This window comes from Cydia splendana, chromosome 6, assembly GCF_910591565.1.
Source record: "Cydia splendana chromosome 6, ilCydSple1.2, whole genome shotgun sequence".
NCBI lineage: Eukaryota > Metazoa > Arthropoda > Insecta > Lepidoptera > Tortricidae > Cydia > Cydia splendana.
Window position 1 is genome coordinate 20,913,759 of NC_085965.1, and position 19,672 is coordinate 20,933,430.

Below are 19,672 nucleotides of genomic sequence, written 5' to 3' on the forward strand. Positions count from 1 at the left end.
GTAAAGTTTTTTCTGGCTGAGGAATTACTGCGGGGTCCACTACCTTTATTTACTACACTACGATGGATTTGACCGTTTCCGTGCGTAATGTCATTTAAATGATAATTATCATTGTCGAAAGACATCAGTAATTCAATTATTTAATTGAAAAGTAAAATGACTAGCGGATGGCGTCGTGATCCTAGATCAGATGGGTGAATAGACTAAATCATATGTAATAAAATGAGAGTATTCCTTAGCATTTCATTTTACCTTAACTTCGAAGTCTGTGTTCCAGTACTCGTAGAAGTAGAGATGCGACAGGACGGAGTAGCGCAACTGGTGACCATAATTTTCATCCATCAAATGGACAATATCTGTAAGTCCATTTCGATTCCTTATGTTTAAATCTATGCCGCTTGCACCCTAACCCTAAAGTAAGCTAAGCAAATCTGAGTTACATTTAACAATTTGGTTTTACATCTAATTTAGTTAACTATTGAACACAGTGAATAAACGGCATTAATAAACCCCGGTCCATATCCCGGTCGAAAGTCTAGTAAAACTAACCGTGAATCGTGAATCGTTTAAAACTGTTATAATTAACGCAGTAGGTGATCTATTTGCCAGTCGTTTTGTTACAAGCTTACTGGCAAATTTACTGATGTTTACGTACTACTAAAGTACTAAACAGAAACTTGTTACTGGTACAGCCATAATTGTATTTCGTTGGTTATTCCTTATGCGCTAAACAGGACGCCACCGGGAATGTCCCGTTCTGACGTAACAGGACAAAGACCTGTAGTATTTGAGGGCAGAGCAATTAAATACGCGACAACAAGTTTTATAGTCGCGTAAAATACGCCTTCATGGGCACGATTCTTAGAAAAAACGGGAGAGTGGATAAAGTTTATGTAAATTCTAGATAACTAGGTATATAAATCTGGAACAGGAAAACTCTAAATGTATATATTAGGGTGGTTCACGTTTGTATGGGAAAATTCAAACTCTAGCTAGAAGAAGCGGCACCCCCTCATTTTGTTACACTTGTTATGTTGACAAAATACGCCAAGTTTTGTAATCTTATCTCAACTACAAGGGGGTGCTCAAACACTTCGAAATTTTTCAAAGTTGTATGAAATCCAAAAAAATCAAATTATTATTTTTTAGATTTTTATGTAAGTAGTCGTTTTCACATTATTTTAAAGTGTGATTTAAAAGTTATAATGTGAAAAAACATTTTTATTTCTATTCTTTATGATTTTTTTAGGTGAAATTTAAAAAAATCTTACTCTTGAAAAACTATAAAAATTATAATAAAAATGTTTTTCTACTTCAAAATGTATATAAATCACATGTGCAAACAGTGTGAAAATAGATACTTAAATAAAAGTCTGAATAATAAATCTTTTTTTTGGGTTTCATACAACATACAAAAATTTCAAAAGTGGTTGAGCACCCCTTTGTAGTTGAGATAAAATTACGAAACTTGGTTTATTTTATCAGCATAATAAGTGTAACAAAATAAGGGGGTGCCGTGCCCCGTCGGAAAAAAAAATGTTTTTAGAACCACCCTAGTATATATTATTTCTCAGATAGATAGAGATTCTTACACTAATCGACTAAGCCAGGCCATAAGTAGTAGTAGTAGGTATTAGATGAATCGGTGTTTGTACATATTGTGCTTAGCTACATTAATATTGGAGGTTGCGTTGCTTGACCAAAAATCAACATACAAGAAGGTACAATCAGCATCAATAAAGTTATCTGGATTTCTTTTCCAAATAGACATAGACATATGTATGGGGTCCTATACATCCACGACTGTTCTCTTTCCGCACCTTTAGACTCTAGTTTAGTTATTATGGTCAGCTATTTACCCGTTTCATTTATCTGCAAACCTCGAATTCATACGCTCTAAATAATTAGCACTCTTGTCACTGTATCCGATTAGATAATAGGTATCGTATGTCACCAATTATCATGTAAACGACACTAATGAGACAAGTTACGAACGATATAGCAGCGTTTGGAGTTATTGCACCCATAGGAAATAAAAAAACGAGTCGTAATTTTATAGCCATTCGATCTGACGTTTGACTAGCAGATGGCCTATAAAAGTCAGCCTACGTTTCTCTGGATTTGTACAACACATATAAATATTTATAATTGTTTTAATCGAAACCGCTTGGTGACCATTCTTTTATCTAATATTTTTTATCTAGTTTTCTTATAATTTTGCTATCGCATGTTTCGTGAACTATAAATTGTGTTAGCGGGTCTATTATCTACACAAGTCAAGAATGAGGGTAATGTTCTGAAATTAAATGTAATGTATGATTATTTCTTTAACTCTGTTTGTTGTGACATTAGACATTACGAATCTCCCTCGTGTTAAAATCTTCTCTCCAATATTTCTCTCTCCATTCAAATTCCAATCTAAAAGCACACGAAGATAAGTACTATTATTTTCGTTCTATAGATTAGACCAGCGGTCGGCAACGTTTTAGCAGCCAAGGGCCACATAGTAGTTAACGAAATTGACGCGGGCCGCACTTTGTTAATATTTATGACTTTATCAGACATTGTCGTTTGTCAATATTACATACAAAATAGCCAGGGAGGCTCGCGGGGCGCAAGTGAGGGGTTCGCGGGCCCGCTGTTGCCGACCGCTGGATTAGACTAATGCCAAGATATTTCCTTGTAACGTGTACCAATAAATCCATAAAAAAAACCCTGAATGTTCGAAGTTGAATGACACAAGCAAAAGCTGTCAAAAGCAAAAAACAAGTATGTTATTAAAACTCGTATGAAGATATGCCCTTTTGCCTTAGCTTGGCAACACATTCGTGTGTATTGCAAATGTTTCCTTACACACGCCAGCATTCCACTACCCTACACACCAAATGGAAGATTGATATGAGCATTTAAAAATATCTAATCCGTATCATACATCATACACTCCATTACTGTGAGTGCGGGATGAGATTTATCTGCTAATGTGCCAGAGCATTGACTGAGGAAGAATTTTTTCGTAGGGTAAATAAATTAAAATAGGCCTCCGTGGTTCCAATATTTGTGACGTTTTAATTGAAAGGTACCACATTGTCGGATGGCGATAAGGTTGATTTCAAATTGAAGCTTTATGGAAATAGCGCCTTATCGACAACCGACAATAAGTACCCTTTTGGTTGAAAACGGCACATTTGTACCTAAGATTTCACTGTATTGAAAATTTGGAACTATCCAATGACCAAATCAAGTGTGTTTATCCGCTATCCTCATTTAAACTTTTGCTTTATCGACTTTATCTTATCGTGTAGGTTTAATATGTGCAATATTACGCCTTTATATTTCATATCACGTGTGACTTAATGAAAATGAATGACATGATTGCACTTTTACCCTCATTATCACCACGCCTAAATATTTTATGATGTCAATGTCATACTTACTTATTTATAAAGTTGCCGTGCTATCAATTCTCGTTAATCATACATTAAATAACCAAATGTAGTGAAGGTGTGAACCGGACTCCGTAATTAATAACTTTTCATACATTTACATTGTTAATCGCGTCCCGGTCACTTCACAAAACATTTGTCAACTGAACCCATCGCTGCTAAAACTTGATCCCGACAACAGTAAGAATTTTACGGGATCAAAGATCAGTCACAAACTGGTTGCTAACCTAAAAAAACCCTGAAAGTGTAATGGTCCGAGCGTTGTCCCTTGCGTGATACTTGTTTTATTTTCGACTTGACATATCAGGCGATGTCACTCTGGAAGGTAAACTTTAATTGTATTTTGCAATTCTTCCGGCGAGTGAATCTGTAATGTTCACAAATCAGTGTCGGCTGTCGTAAAAGCCAATATGACGGATATTTTAATCAACTACTACTACAGGCGCTTGAAACTGTGTTAAGGGAAAAGTGGGACCTGTTTTTTGAATTAATTTGTTTTTTGAACAGTTGTCACATATGGAAATGATAACAAAAATAAAGGAAATTAAAGGAGTTTATCATCAATCATGTTTAAATAATTGCATCATATTAAACAATATAAATACTCATATGTAGTATTATAATGAATGCAATTAACACTAATTAATATTCCATTGACATCGATAGATATGTGAGTGGCATCTGGTATGTGACTGTCATCAATTTCATTACCGTTGCAAAAGTAATTTGTATTATTGTCATTTCAACGATGATTATACATAATTACATATATATCAACAACATTTTTATAGATAATTTAGGCAAATTATGTATATACGTATACGATAGGGATATACATAGAAGAGGGATTGTCGCTAATGTAATGTCCTTAGTTTAGCCGTTATATGTGAATTTAATGTTGACTATTTCATTATTTAATACAAATGTTTCAAAATTTACGAAATTTCCACATGTAATAATTTCGGGAAATTCTCATAATTAGTGAAAACACTTTACTTCTTGTGAAATATTCCTGAGATTTCCGAGGACTTTTCTAACTTTTTGGAAACTTTCCACACCTTACACCGCTTAGATATGCCCGGTTATCATTACACTTGCTTAATGTCGAATTGCCAGATAGGAGAAAGAGAGACCTAATGTTTTACAATTCCGTCTATATGTATAATGATGACAGAATTCCAAGACATAGAATAAAGATCGTTATTTCTAAATTATTCTATGATTATCAAACCTATTTGTATTTACAGCTATAGCAACACATACATAGTTACATCCTTAATAAAGATGTTGACAATGTAATTCTGTTTCGGTACAACTTGTAAACACAACTTTGCACTCACATTAACAAGCTCTACACATATTATTTATAAGTAGGAATAACAGCGGTTGCAGTAATAAGAACACCTCTATCCATTTGTTATCGTTAGCGCGCTGCACCATTATCACCAATCAACCAGTAATTGTTCTAGGGCTGCTTCGAACAGGTTCTACATTGACCATTTAAAAAAATCTCTCGTCAAACAAGAAAACGATTTAATGAGGACGGATTTCAGTCATTTCTGGAAGAAAATCTCTACAAAATGTATAGGTAGGTACGTCTACACTTTTGGTTTTAAATGTCTTAATATCTTTAAAATTTCGAACCAAACCACAGAATAAATAATAGTACTAAGGTACAGAAGACTCACTCTCTAACAAAACGCGTCTGTTACGATCAGCACAGATATGGCCGCTAGGTGGCGACAGCGCCACGCGCGGCATATGGCTTTCCCCGAAATTGGTCTGGAACGGATGTACTTTTAGCTACCTGTAGCAAAGCGACGAAATCGCGGAGTGAGCCACGCCTGACCAAACTGCAAATTTGTTTACCAAAGCATCAAGTGCGCATCCATATGTACGCACCTGCACAAATCCGGATTATACACAGGAAAACGGCGAGGAAATCTAAATACCTTTTGAGTTATGATGCATCTAGGTATATAACATAAACAAGTTGCATTACGCAGCCCTGATCTCTTCACCCACGCGCTGCAATATGCAGTAGAATGTAGAATCCCTCTTGCCCACCAGCCTGCCCTGATTCACATCGATAATAGACCAGTATAACTTTATCCACCAATTAGACACACTTCCTACCAATATCAAGGTCAATCTATACTGGAAGTGAGATATCTGTTGGATACAAAATGTGTGAATAGATAGGCAGTGTGGGTGCTAATGAGACGCCTGCGCTGCAGCTCAAGGACTCCCTTCTACTACGAGGAAGGAAGCCATTTAGCTTGTGCAAAGGCGCTGTCACCGGTTGATATATTAGGAAAATGATACGTGAAACAATTGAACTACACCTGAAGGTTTCGCGAAAGTAGATGCGTTTTTGGTAGCCAGTAGGTTTCAGGCGTGCGTCTAATAGACAAATCAAAATCCTTTTGTGCAGAAAAAAGTAGGTAAACGGAAACCAAAATAGACAACATAGCAATGAACACAGAAAACCAGCACAAGGTTGCGCCTATTATTTCTACCTGATGGGACTTATGGGATGCCAGGGCCAAAGGTAAAGCTTACCGCCTTACCGGTTCAGTAATGTTTATAATTATTTATGATTCTCCCATATACTCTTGCTTTTTTGCTAAATTGTATTTGTCACAGAAAAGAGACGATGGAAGCAGGTTCCATTCTTAACAGATCGTTGGTTTTCCTCCTGACTTTTCGTGGATTTTATTGTTTCTTGTTGTGTGGAACAAACCATTAGCTTCGGTAAAAGACCTGCATACATCTCCTGAAACGAAATTCAAAAGTCTAGTATAGCAAACTTTAATAATGCATATAAGATCGGGGCAATCACTGCATCTGCAAATTTGTCACATCCATAAATCACAAACTCGCGCAAACGCGTTTCCGTTCTTGATCTTCAACTCGTCTAGTATTCTTCTCGGAGTGACGCAGGCAATATAATTTGTGTAGAGTTATTCCAAAAGTTCTATTTCGGTGATTCGCGGCATACACCCACAGCACATGCAAAACGAACCGAGCTGCGCGAGTGAGTGGTGTGCGAAGAATAAAAACTAAACTCTGTGGTGTGGTGTTCAGTTCAAGAACAAAACCTTCGGATTGCTAGGAAATTTTCACCGGATGATGAGATTGTAAAATGAAGCGAAATGTGAGTACAGATAGAAGGCTAGAGCCGGACGATCAGGACGTTATAAATAGGCAAATATCTGTTGGTAACAACGCGGGACTGCCAATATCTTTATGTTTTGTTTACACTACTTTACAGCTTTGATCATGTGTTTCATTATTTTCTCGTGGTCTCAATAAAAGATCTCCTAAACCACTTGGTTAATAGCGCAATGACATTGCCCGTTCTCTCAAAACACTAAGAATATTACACGGACTGTTTAAAGTTGTAATATTTTTGTGTAATTTACTATTAATAAATTGCTTCAACGCGTTCGTTAGTGTCTGGCGCTCATGAAATACTTTCCAGACGACACAGATTCTTAGTGTTTTGAGGTCACCAATAATTGTCGCGTAAATTTAGTTACGCAATATTGACCAAAACTTCTGTATTTAGAACTCAGACGGCATCCTACACACTCCATGCCCCAGTTGTGTTGTTTACGGGTTGCGATCAACCTTGGGGCTACCGATTCGCATTGGTCTGATTCTGAATAAACTGTTGTTATTGCAATCCATCTGGTACCAATCATGCCTACAAGATGCCTACAAGAGAACATTATGTTTGGTTCGTAATTAATCTGCCTGGATCAGCTGTTATTGAACCCATTATCCGTAAATATCTCTACGTTAGACATATTTACATGAAAACTGCTTAACGGATGTTGAAAGAGATTCATACTTTATTAAGTACAATTGTTTCTTCATATTTATCCGTATGTAAGGTTAATCCGCCTTATTCGATCTTGTTACGCAGCTGAATTTACATATTTACTGTTACTAGTTATTCATGTTGGTAGACAAAAGAAATAAATACCTGTACACCAAGAACATAACAAGTACAGTTCTTTTTCTATTTATTGTCTTTGCATCTAATTATAATATATTAACCACCTGTCTTTAGTATTCCATCTGCAATGCACCGAATGGTCTAAATGCGTTTTATTTAGCGGTTCAACGACCTTTCGCAGGCCAAGTCAAATGCCACGGCACTGTGGTCAGCTGTTGAAGAATAGCCTCACTATTAATAGCTAATTTTATACAGTATCATTATAACTGACTCAGTATACTAGTTACTACTGTTAGTACTGTTGTACTAAGAGTTTCAATTGCAAATTAAATATTTTTTACATTGTGTTTAATTACGCCCTTTCACCATGAATGTATTCTTACACTTGTTCCGGTAGCTCGCCACAGGCGCCTACAGCCCTCACCAACTTCCATACAATACCGGTATACCTACGCAGAAACCTGTAAATATTCAAGAAGGACAACCCCCATAGCTTATATCTTTAAACGAGCAATTCTTGTTTATATTGTATATATATATATATATATATATTTATATATATATTTCGGGGATCTCGGAAACGGCTCTAACGATTTCGATGAAATTTGCTATATGGGTGTTTTCGGGGGCGATAAATTGATCTAGGTCTTATCTCTGTGAAAACGCGCATTCTTGTGTTTTTATGTTTTCCGAGCAAAGCTCGGTCTCCCTGATATTAACACTAGATAGATAGGTAGATAATTGTCAAAATCATTACTCTGCACATGTACCTTTTATTAAAGGTACATTACAGAATGTAGATAAACGCATTACGTTACGCCAAAATTCGCTGCATTTGTCCCTCCCAGCCTCCCACGCTATTATCATAGCCGTTCCTCATCCGGCTTTTTACTATTTACTACTCGTATTTTAGTTTTTATCCTTATACTTATGGCAGACTGGCAGATACTTTGGGCGCGTTGTTTCACCAGTTACTATTTATGCTGGCTGTACAACCAGGCGTGGCTCACTCCGCGATTTCGTCGCTTTGCTACAGGTAGCTAAAAGTACATCCGTTCCACACCAATTTTGGGGAAAGCCATAAGCCGCGCGTGGCGCTGTCGCCACCTAGCGACCATATCTGTGCTGATCGTAACAGACGCGTTTTGTTAGATAGAGAATGAGTCTTCTATACCTAGACTATTATTTATTCTGTGGTACAACCTACAACACTCACGATTCTCACGGCGTTGTAGGGGAGTTGTCAGTCTTCTTTATTTACTAGACTCTAGTATACGTTTTACAAAAAGACGATGCCTTCTTTAAAATAGATGATAGGTACTACCACGGTTTCTAGTCTTGTCAGTATTATATGCGGCTGTTATATAAATACTAGATTACTATTAGTATATACTAAAGAGTGTAAAGTTTTTTTTATAAAAATTGTGGGCTGGATGCGAGTCCTTTAAGCCAGTAAAGATTTTATTTGTTAGGAAAACAGAGACAGTGAACCAATCACAAGTTGCCACAGGTAGATCATTTTTGTCAAAATAAATATGCACATGTATAGTCCGACAAGAAATTGTAGAAAATAATTGAGGGCGCCACTTCCTACATAACTGTCACATTTTTGACGTAAAATGCTTAATCATTGCAACAATTTAGTGTAGAATTTTTTGAGTTCCATTTTATTTAATTTCTATAATTTTATGTCGCACTATAACTCAAGGTTTTATTAATTGTACATTACAGAATGTAAATAAACGCATTACGTTACGCCAAAATTCGCTGCATTTGCCTCTCTCGTCTATTGCTTTACTACATATTAGGTATTATAGCCGTCGGTAAACTGTTCCACATCTAGATCGTAGGTAGACCAATAAATGTAGCTATTGATAAATTATCTACAGTCCTGAATAATCTTAGACATTTGTTATACAAACTTTATAGCGATTTGTAAATGTATGGCGTCAGCCGCTCTTACAGTGTTTATTTACCTGGTGACCGCTTATATAACGAAACAATCGTTTATGTGATATTTTATGACCAACTTATTTGTTTAAGACTACATAAGCTGTGTCAGGTACAAATGTTGCTTGCGAGTATAAGGATCGCTGAAGGAAATTTAATAATAAACACACATGTAATTTGCATTGTCTTGTCACTACAATAAATAAATTGCATTTGGTGATTCATACATGGCGACGAATAAAATAAGATATAAGTACGCTACATTATTTATAGACATACCTCTGGTAGTCTGTAATTATTTTAATATGCATCAATGTATCGCGGATCTTGGGATCTTGTACTTTTTGGAAGTTAATGCAAGTTTGTGTAAAATGAAAACTTCGCCATATTGAAGTCCCTTTAAGGGCGCCACATCTTAATATCCCGAATAAAGTAGAAAAAGCTCGAAAGTTCCAAGCGCCCCGACCACGCATGCGAGCTTTTTGCCCGAGCTTTAGGAAAATGTGGCACAATTCTTGCAAGCGTACATTACCGCTTTAGTTCCCCTCCTCATTCACAAAAGTTAGCTAGCCTCGTTGGGCAGCAGCAATGGACTCGTCGCTTACAAATCGACCGCCTCGAAACGTCTAGCGAAGCCCCGTTCTCGAACAATCCGGGCGCTTCTCGAAGCGGGTTCCGACAGAGCGTATAAATGCAAGCGTTGCTCGCCGTCGACTCAGTATACATTGAGAAACGAGAGCGAACGTTACCAAGCCAACCTTTATATCAGTATTCGCGTGCCACACGCAACCAAGTGAAGTGTTTAACTGTGATACATTCCAGTGTTTAGGATTAAGGAAATGGAATCACCCGTTGTGTTAGAGAAGCCCCCGGAATACCACGGGAATAAGGATGAGGTAAGCACCTGGGCTAGGACTTTGAACCTTTGATAAACTTTTCGGCTAACGTAACTTAAACATTACCTTATTTAGAATTTTGTCGCTGTTAGTGGCTAATTATTAGTTTGATGAATGATGACAAACGAGATATTTGAACAATAGAGTTAACTGACCTTTGCGAGCATTTCTTTTTTTTTTATAAAGTATAGTTACTTTTTTTTATGTGGTGCTGCTTCTTTTCATTTATGTTTTTGCTGAAAGATACCTGAATCATAACATAAAATATTTTTCAGTCTCTCAGCTGACTCTATTGTACCTATTCTTATTAACCACTACCTCGTACAAATTAAGTCTCGTTCACGAAGTTTATTGAACTAACATTTTTTATTAGTTATAAAATAATTTTATAACTAATATATAATGTATATAAAATTTTATTAAAATGTTTAATTCATTAGAAATAATATAATTTATTTGCTAAAACAGGGTACAAATAAGTCATTTAAAAAATCAGGCAGAACATGTTTCATATCATATGGACATGCCGATATGTAAGAATGTCGTGTGTATCACACGAATAAAATAATTACCTATACCTAACCTACTACCTATCATATGATTCGTCAGGTGACAACCATAAGTTACTTCTGCAAGTTCGGAATCATAATGAACCGTAAAACAAAGTTGATTTTATGTAATTTTTGAAGTGAAAACTTCTTTAGCGGCGCTGTGCACTTTTTGTGATGGGGAAAAAATGTTAAACTCGCGACAGGTCACGTGACCGACAGATTCGACGCATTGAAAATTCGTAAGACGGACACGTGACCTGATCGAAAAACTGTTACAATGTCATTGAGTTTTCACTTCTGCCGGCACTCCCGGAGTGCAACCCGTTGTTTTTTTTTTTCCTAGTTAGGTTTAGTTTTAGTACATAGTTTTATTTTATAAGTAGCCATATTTTTCTTTTATTCAATCTTCATTCTGTATTTCTCATCTTTTCAATAAACAATATTCGACCTTTTTTGCAATTAATGAGTTGTGGTTGACACCAGACGAAATATCTTGGCAAAGGTGAAATATTCATTAGTAATATAAAAACAATAATCACACGCACAATCTTTTTCTAAATTGAGCGTTTGCCAAGTTACTTAGAACGCAATTTTGTGCGTGAATAACCCTGGACGCGGGCCCAAAATAATTTCCGCACCTCCTACAAGGAAATTACCTGCTTCTTTGTTTTACATGGCTACCTTGGCATGTAACTGTACTTAGTAGAGGAAATAATAATATAAATTAAAAAAACCGGCCAAGTGCGAGTCGGACTCGCACACGAAGGGTTCCGTACCATTACGCAAAAAACGGCAAAAAAATCACGTTAATTGTATGGGGGCACCACTTAAATATTTATTTTATTCTGTTTTTAGTATCTGTTGTTTGCAACAGAACAACAACAGAAATACACCATCTGATGTCAAAATTTCAACTGTCTAGCTATCACGGTTCGTGAGATACCGCCTGGTGACAGACAGACGGACAGTGGAGTCTTAGTAATAGGGTCCCGTTTTTACCCTTTAGGTACGGAACCCTAAAAACTATCGAATGGTCGTATGACAAAATCGTCATTAAGTATTTTTAGACAAAGCCTCATGGATTTGTTTATAATATTATTAGTAGATGATAACTTGATAAGAAGCATCATTATGGTTAATTAATAAAAATTTTGATAAATTTTACCTTTGTATGGCTGTCTTATTGCATCTGTTTATTTCACCTTCTGGTCCAAATAATCCGTAGGTGGTGCCCATGAATAATGATTCATTAGAACTCCGACGTTCGGCGCACTGCGTATTAAAATAAATTAATTCTCGTGTAATAAGGAAAAACTTTTATACAGGATGGTTAAAAAACAACTGCATTCCCGTTGCCAGGGATTTGGGATTATACTGAGCAACTTTTACTATAGGATCAACCCCGAAATCGCGAAATAAAATTTGGCTGTTTCATACATTTTGGCTAGTCCATTTTTTATAGGAGGGTAAATTTTTTTATCGCGATTTCGGGGTTGGTCCCATAGTAAAAGTTACTCAGTATAATCCTAAAACCTCACTGGCAACGGGAATGCAGTTATTTTTTAGCCACCGTGTATTCAGACCATGAAAGCCTTTAGATTTCTTGAAATTCCGCTAATCAGCTTAACACATTCAATACCACTAAGTGCTACGGGTTACGCTCGTAGCGCGTAGCCACGGTTTCGTCGTATGTAGCGCGTAGTCGCTACGAACAGTGTACCCGACAGTCGGGTTCTTGGTGTTGAATGTGTTAAGTGACATTTGACATTTACAACGACCGGTGACCTCTCCAAAGTACGATCGTTACAATACAAGACACCAGCTGGTACCTAGATCAATGGTAAGTAATACCTACGCTGGTAATAGCCAATTTTGTCTCAATAATGTGTGGGTGGTTCGGCTTAGTTATGAGATTAATTGCAATCAATTAATGATTCACTCGATCTTGTCAATCATTGTCTAAATTTGGTGTTCCTTGATGGACATAATTGGTTTAAGAAACTGTTAGAAATGGTTGTCACACGATTAGATCGAAATTGATTGGATTCGATTTTCTATCTTGAAACTTTTAAAACTAAATAAAAGTAACTACGGTTAAGCCCAAAACCAAATCCTCGCTTTCATAGCACTTGCTATGACAAAATCAAATCTTCGCAATCAGCTCAAGAATTGTTGAAAAAAACTGGGTAAAGCTCTACTTACACATTTCCTGTAGGTCCAGGGCCCCAATAGAAAAATTGATAATTTCATCTTAAATTCTCAAATAATTTACCCTCAAAAAAAATTTGGCAATGGATATAATTCGGATTACAGAATACGCTTGCGAATGTAAACATGTAGATTGTAGTGACGTCGCGACGCTGCGTGACTCACCAGCGCACGCGCACATAACGTTTGTCTCGATCGCCGCCAATTCTGCTTAGTAATTATCCAAACCGGAGATTCTGGCCATTTCAAAAATTAACCACTTTTGCTTGCCAAAACAGAAATACTGTAGCATTCCCTCTTAAAGCTCTTAATATTTTTGGTGGTGTAGATGAAGTCATTTAGGTTATTGAATGTCATACCTATTCATTGGGCACCCTTACATTGGCATCTGCACGTGAATTTGATTTCTCATTAAATATGGTTTAAGTGTGCGTTTATTTTTATTTTTTTTCTGAACTGTGAGGGCAACACGGGTGTCGGGTACTTTATCATCGCAAGTTGATTTTCTTCTCCTAAAAACACGGACAATTTTACGATGCCTTTCCATCTTGGTAATTAGTAAATAGTCTGACTTTTATCTACTTTTCAGTTAATATTACTACGTACTCTTTAGTAGATCTCAGTAAATTTACCGATAAACAGACTTCAAACACTAGTGCTCTTCTGTATTCCTACCGGTAGTGTTCTAAATAAGATTTAATCTCAGCACTTTCAATCGAATATTGGTTGAACACATGTTGTTCCTCAGTCGTAAACGCATGTAAACGGGTCAGTTCGCTGCAACTCTGTTGTAAACTCTGCTTGAGTGCTTCTGGAAATGTATGCTGGTTGTTTGATGAGCAGTTACTATCTTAACGCTCAAGATAGGTCTGCTTTGACCCAAAAACAATCCACTTCGGCCAAAGTTTCGAAACGTACTTCTTCCGGGGTGATTGACAACTTATGGATAGAGGAATAGTTCCAATTGCAGATAAATACTGGACAGAAAATTCAATTGCCATTTTGTAGAAAAATTGAGGACTAAGTTGTCATGCAATACAGTTTTTCGACTATTTATTTTGTTCTTTTTACACTCTGCCTCGTCACGTGTTTCTAGCATATTATTCTATGCAAATACTACATCATGCCACGTGCTAAAACGATCTTTCTTACTGATTGTTGACTTTTCGGCCGAAGCCGGCGATCGGTCACGTTCACGGCTCTCACAAACACTCTACCTGAGGAGATGATGTCATCGCGCTCGGCTTAGACGGCAAATCCATCGTTTGCACATAAACGGGCTCGGAGTTGTCGTGACGCCATCTGACGCCCACTACCGTGCAAATACGGCGGATTCAATTCTGTTCTCGATGACCAACACTATTTCTTTATTAGTAAATGCATAATTGTGACGATTTCTCAACGTTTTCCTTGAACGGAAGTCGTTTTCGTTCTTTACCATCTTTGTAGATTGTGTCGCCTAGAATTGACTTCGACTTCGATTTAACAAATGGCCTTAGTTGTAAATTAGGAATAGTTTCTTTTGCGTCGTCAATACACCTTAACATTTGTCCCGCCTACGTCCCGTTGGCCAACAATAACTTTAATGTTTAACATTCAAAAGATTTTTTTGCTTCTTTGCCATCATCGCTTGGCCATTGACTTGCCGAAAAAAACTGTCGAAGATGCGTGTTTCTGCTTCGACATTTTTTATTTTCATTTCCAAAAGAATTTTACAGTTATGATTTCGCTATTAGGTAAGTACCTACCTTATGCAAACTTTGCCTTATATAAAACTTCTTTAACAGTTTTAGTTTATGATAATAAGTACCTAGGTATTTTTAAATACCTACCTAGTTGTTTATATTCTCTTACGACGCAGATTACTTAATAATCAGTGTTGTGGTAATCGGTTTTTGCTCGTCCCCCGATGATCTCACCCTGTGCAAATCGTCAGAGTGCGGTCGTTTTCGCAACTTATCCTTATTCTGGCGAGAAAGAGAAACTTCTCACGCGTATGTTGATAAATATTCCGAACAAATAAATGACGTAAGGTGTAAATTTCATCCATCTAGACTTTCTTTAAAACTAGTATTTCTAAGATAGGCAAATTCTAAAATTAGTCTGTAGAGACGATTTCAACCGGTTTGAAAGTCATCTCGGCGTAATGTAATTGTAAATATATGATTGGTCAATAGACATGGATCATCCTGAGTTGTTAGTTCAGCAGTTAACGCGTTTTGTGACGTGATAACAGGCAACTTATCATTCCGGAACTAAGAATTCTGCTCTACGCTATATGAGTTTACTACTTCAGCTACATTCCCTATTGGTGTTTCTGGTGATTTGCTCGTTTAGCGGCGATTAGGTAGTCACGACTCAAATTCTATTTGTTAATAAATTGAATATTATCCGCGAGGCACATTGTGGTTTCCTTTTGCGCTTGTCAATTACTCTATTAATTGTCGTCATAACTATAATTTTATCGAGTCATTATGTCGTTAACTTCCATAAGCGATGTGTTTGTTGATATATTAAGATTGACACACGCAGAGTGATTTAATATTTATTTATTGTTGGACTCAAAAGAAGTTGTATGCTAATACTTCTGAGAAGTCGACCTAATTTATTCAGATTTGGATCGAGTAATACCTAACGCCAAATAGCGTTGTGGTAAACAAGACTAGGTAATTCAGTCATCCGCTAATTTTAGAAGGTCCTTTTGAGTTCATCATTTTAATAACAAACTTGATAATGAGTGGGCTATCAGCTTTTAATACCTATCCTCAATTACGCCTTAAAAAGCTACTTAATTCATCTTTAAAATATATTAACGTTGTGTATTTGCGCACGAGTTTTAAGATAAATTTAATCCAATTTGTCAAAGATAATATCGCTATAAATTTATGTCTCCACGGCAATTTGTATTGTATGGGACCGGACGATCAAGATTAAATGTTTTTAGCACTCGCTAACACGGTCGCGCCTCGTTACTTTACAATTTGTTGTAATTTGAGTGCGTTTCCAGTAATCGTCAACTATTTGTGCAGTCCTATCTGACTCGCGGCAATGGCATTTCAGTGCTTGTGCGGTGACTGTTGTGGACACAGTTGTATCTTTTGTTACTTGTTAGTATTTTGCCTTGTGCTTGGTAATATAGGCTTTTGTTTTCACTGGAGTTTACGATCGATTGACTCCGTTTGAAAATGTGCGTTCTTAATTTTACGTAAAGTTGTAAAAAAGAAACCTACTCTTGACGACAATGTCACCGATATGCTGACCTACCCGAATTCAAGTCCGAGACAATGTTCAATATATTTTTATTTCCGTAATTGTCCGGGTATCGACTCGGAATTAACATAACTCGGTCCAATAAGAAAGTATCCGTTGAGGCCGCCCTCGGTCGGCCTTGCCTTATATGGTCGGGTCTTCGCGGCTACCGCCGTCCGCGTCTGGGTTTATCAGCTTACAACACGTTTAAATTATAAATAAAACTCGTGAAAAAAAACGATGTCCTGCTGTTTTGTGTGCTGTAATATTATGTCAATCGAGCATACTTGTAGTTATATGGAAAACGATATGTACGGAGATAAGTGACTAAGGTGTTTTCCTGGTATACCTATAATATAGTATAATCAAGATTTAATAACGACGCCCACATAGCCTCGTGTAGGCATTGCGCAGTGTCACAAGCAATATGAGTAACATGTTTTTGAAAGACGATGTTATTAGTATTAACTGGACACACAACAAATAAACTTACGTGGGTGGCGAAATATAAATTGATACACAAAAAATGTCATCAGATACAACTTTTGTTAGGAAACTACTGTAAATTATAATAATATTTAAGAAACGGCTCACAGGCCGGATTTTAATATACATTTATAGGTAGGAATTGCATAGAGCTGATTTCTTCCACCTATTCGTTATCTGAAACAACTTTGCCTGTATACCTGAATGATACCTAGATCGTAACATTCGTAACACGTAAATTCGTGAACCATGCTTTTTATTGTTAGTTTCTAAAAAAAAAATATAGAGTAGCGACTATAAATTAGTGTTTTTAAATGCCTGTTTTCTTTGATGAGATTTTTAAACACGTGTACAGTTTTAGCAAGTATGACAGGTGTTTCAACTATGTTTTTTCTCTTGTTTCAGCGCGGTTTCCCGTTTGATGAGGACGAGTCCAGCGCGTGGAGTTCGCTCGCGGCGCGGCACCCCGACATAGCGGCGCGGCTGCGGCAGCGGCCCGCCACCTGGGCGCGCAAGCGCAGGCCCTCCAGCCAGGACGCCACTGACGGTAACTAATTTCATATCTATTAATGGCCACTTTATAAATTAATCTTTTAGTTTAAAATAATGGAGAAAATAATTGTCTCGAGCAATAAGTTGACATTAGTAATTTAGCTTATAGACATCCAATTGCTGGGCATGCACTATCCTCCATCTCTCTAGCCCTAAAGGGTCATTACATTATTGAATTATCGGATATACCATTCGTTTTCATGAATCTGTTTTTGCTAAGCTTTGTAGAAAGATGCAGTCTGACTTACGTCAAGTCTAAAAGCAACTTAGTTTAGCTGGTAGCTATAAAACGAACGTCTCTTACTACAAAGTAGCAAACAGTATTCTAACGAATGTCTATTTTCTTACAGGTTACATTACAAAGAAACGTTTACTGTTCTCAGGTTTCGGCGACGCATTCGGCTTTGACAGATTCCCCTTCGACGACATCCCGCCAGAGTTCCGCGACTCGTTCCCCTCGCACTGGGGCCGCCGGTTCGAGGAACCCCAGGCCAACCAGCCCCACCAGCCCCAACAGGCACACCAGCCCCACCAGCCCCACCAGGCTCAACAGCCCCACACACAGCAGCAGCCGGCCCAGGCGCCGCCAGCGCCCGCCTCCCCGCAGCCCCAGCAGACCTCGGCCGCCACACAGACTGAAGCCGGACCCTCCCCACATCTCCCACAGTACGGATTAAGGAACACGGTCGATCTAGGCCAGAAGAGCGCCGCCGACCCGTCGGTCGATGCGGACGACCGCACCCAGCGCTCCATGTCTGCGCCCCCCGACGCGCGCCCGCCGCCCAACATGAGCGCCAACGAGCAGCCCGAGCCGCAGCCGCATCCGCATCCGCAGCAGCAGCAGCAGCAGGCCGGCAACGTGCGCCACATCCCTATCTTTGTCGAGGGCCGCGACGAGCCCGTCATCAACAAGAACGCCGACCACGGCGCGCACTTCGGCGAGACCAAGCCGCAGCCGCACTACGCGCCGCCGCCGCACGTCGACCGCGACCAGTACTTCGCCGACGACAGCCCCGCCTTCCACCACCCGCCCAACTTCTCCCGCGCCTTCGGCACGCCCTTCAACAAGGGCTTCCGCCAGGGCCCGCAGCCCTTCACACAGCAGAAGGCCTACCCGCAGAACGCGTACCGCGGCGCCTCCCCGCAACGCTCGCAGTCGCCTAAGCGGCCGACGCAGGAGGAGCAGTTTGCGAAGACGCACCATCCGCAGCAGCAGGCTCCGCCGCCGCAACAACACCAGCAGCACCCGCAACAGCACCAGCAGCACCCGCAACAGCAGCAACCGCCGCCGCAAGCGCCTTCCCCTCCGCCCAGACAACAACCCACCCCGAATGACCCCATCACAGTCATCCTCGCCATCCAGACTGACGTCCTCAACCTGATGTCCGAAGTCGAAAACTTCACCGGCGCCAAAAATGACAAGAAGTATCTTTACCTCGACGAGATGCTGACGAGGAACCTCATCAAACTAGACAATATCGAAACGGACGGAAAGGAGAACATCCGGCTGGCGAGAAAGGAGGCGATCAAGTGTATACAGAAATGTATAGCGGTGCTAGAGGCGAAGGCGGAGAGTAATTCGAAAGCCGCGGCGGCGGCGGCGGCGCCCGCCCCGACGCAGGATGTAGACATGCAGGCCGCGGCCGGCGACCAGACCAATGGCGAGGTAGAAATGAAAGAAGACACCAAAGAGGAGGCGAAGGCTGACACGCAAGAGACCAAGGAGGAGCAGAAACCCCAGGAGCCACAGGCGGAGGAAGCTAAACCGGAGGAAACTAAAGAGGTCCCGCCCCCCGACACGCGACCCCAGGAGAACAGAGCCGTCCTAGTAGAGAAGAAAGAACAGGACGCGGAGAAAAAGACTCCCAAGAAAAAAGTCGTCAAGAAGCGTGACAAGAGCAAAGACAATACGGCTAAAGAGAAGGAAGACAAAAAGGATGAAAAGTTAGAATCTATGCAAGTCGACGAGAAAGGTGACCAAGACTCTCAGAAGATGGAAGTAGACGCGGCAGCTAGTCAATGAATTGCCTTAGTGAATTGTTTCATGTAGATGCGAGTACGCCGCGGCGTTCAGCCTTCCTCGTGATATTCTCGTGCATAATAACAAGGTGTTGACGTGTTTATGTTTGTACATTAAGTTTCTAATACGAAAGGACGGCGTCCTTAAGCGTAGGATTTGAAACGCTATTTAAATCCTTATATATTTAATTAATTTATTGTTTATCACTATCTGATAACACAATTTTCTCAATAAATGATTTCACAAAATGTTGTATATATTTATTTCATATTTCTCTTACATTATTGTTTTACATATAGATAACATGGCGATGTAAAAAAAAATATAATTGGTTATCACAGTAAGCGATTATA

General features: G+C 38.9%; 1 protein-coding gene across 2 annotated transcripts; it reads left to right on the top strand.

Annotated features, from left to right (window-relative positions):
• The first annotated feature begins 6,573 nt into the window (after nucleotides 1-6,573).
• Nucleotides 6,574-19,567, top strand: LOC134791669 (BAG domain-containing protein Samui). Of its 2 annotated transcripts, none has more exons than XM_063762754.1 (3): nucleotides 6,574-6,600; nucleotides 17,153-17,294; nucleotides 17,683-19,567. In XM_063762754.1, the coding sequence occupies exons 1-3, from the start codon at nucleotides 6,589-6,591 to the stop codon at nucleotides 19,320-19,322; spliced, it is 1,794 nt and encodes a 597-aa protein (XP_063618824.1). In that variant the 5' UTR covers nucleotides 6,574-6,588; the 3' UTR covers nucleotides 19,323-19,567. The 2 variants fall into 2 exon arrangements, with proteins under 2 accessions (XP_063618824.1, XP_063618822.1); XM_063762752.1 differs by lacking the exon at nucleotides 6,574-6,600 and adding an exon at nucleotides 10,063-10,253.
• Nucleotides 19,568-19,672: the final 105 nt, after the last annotated feature.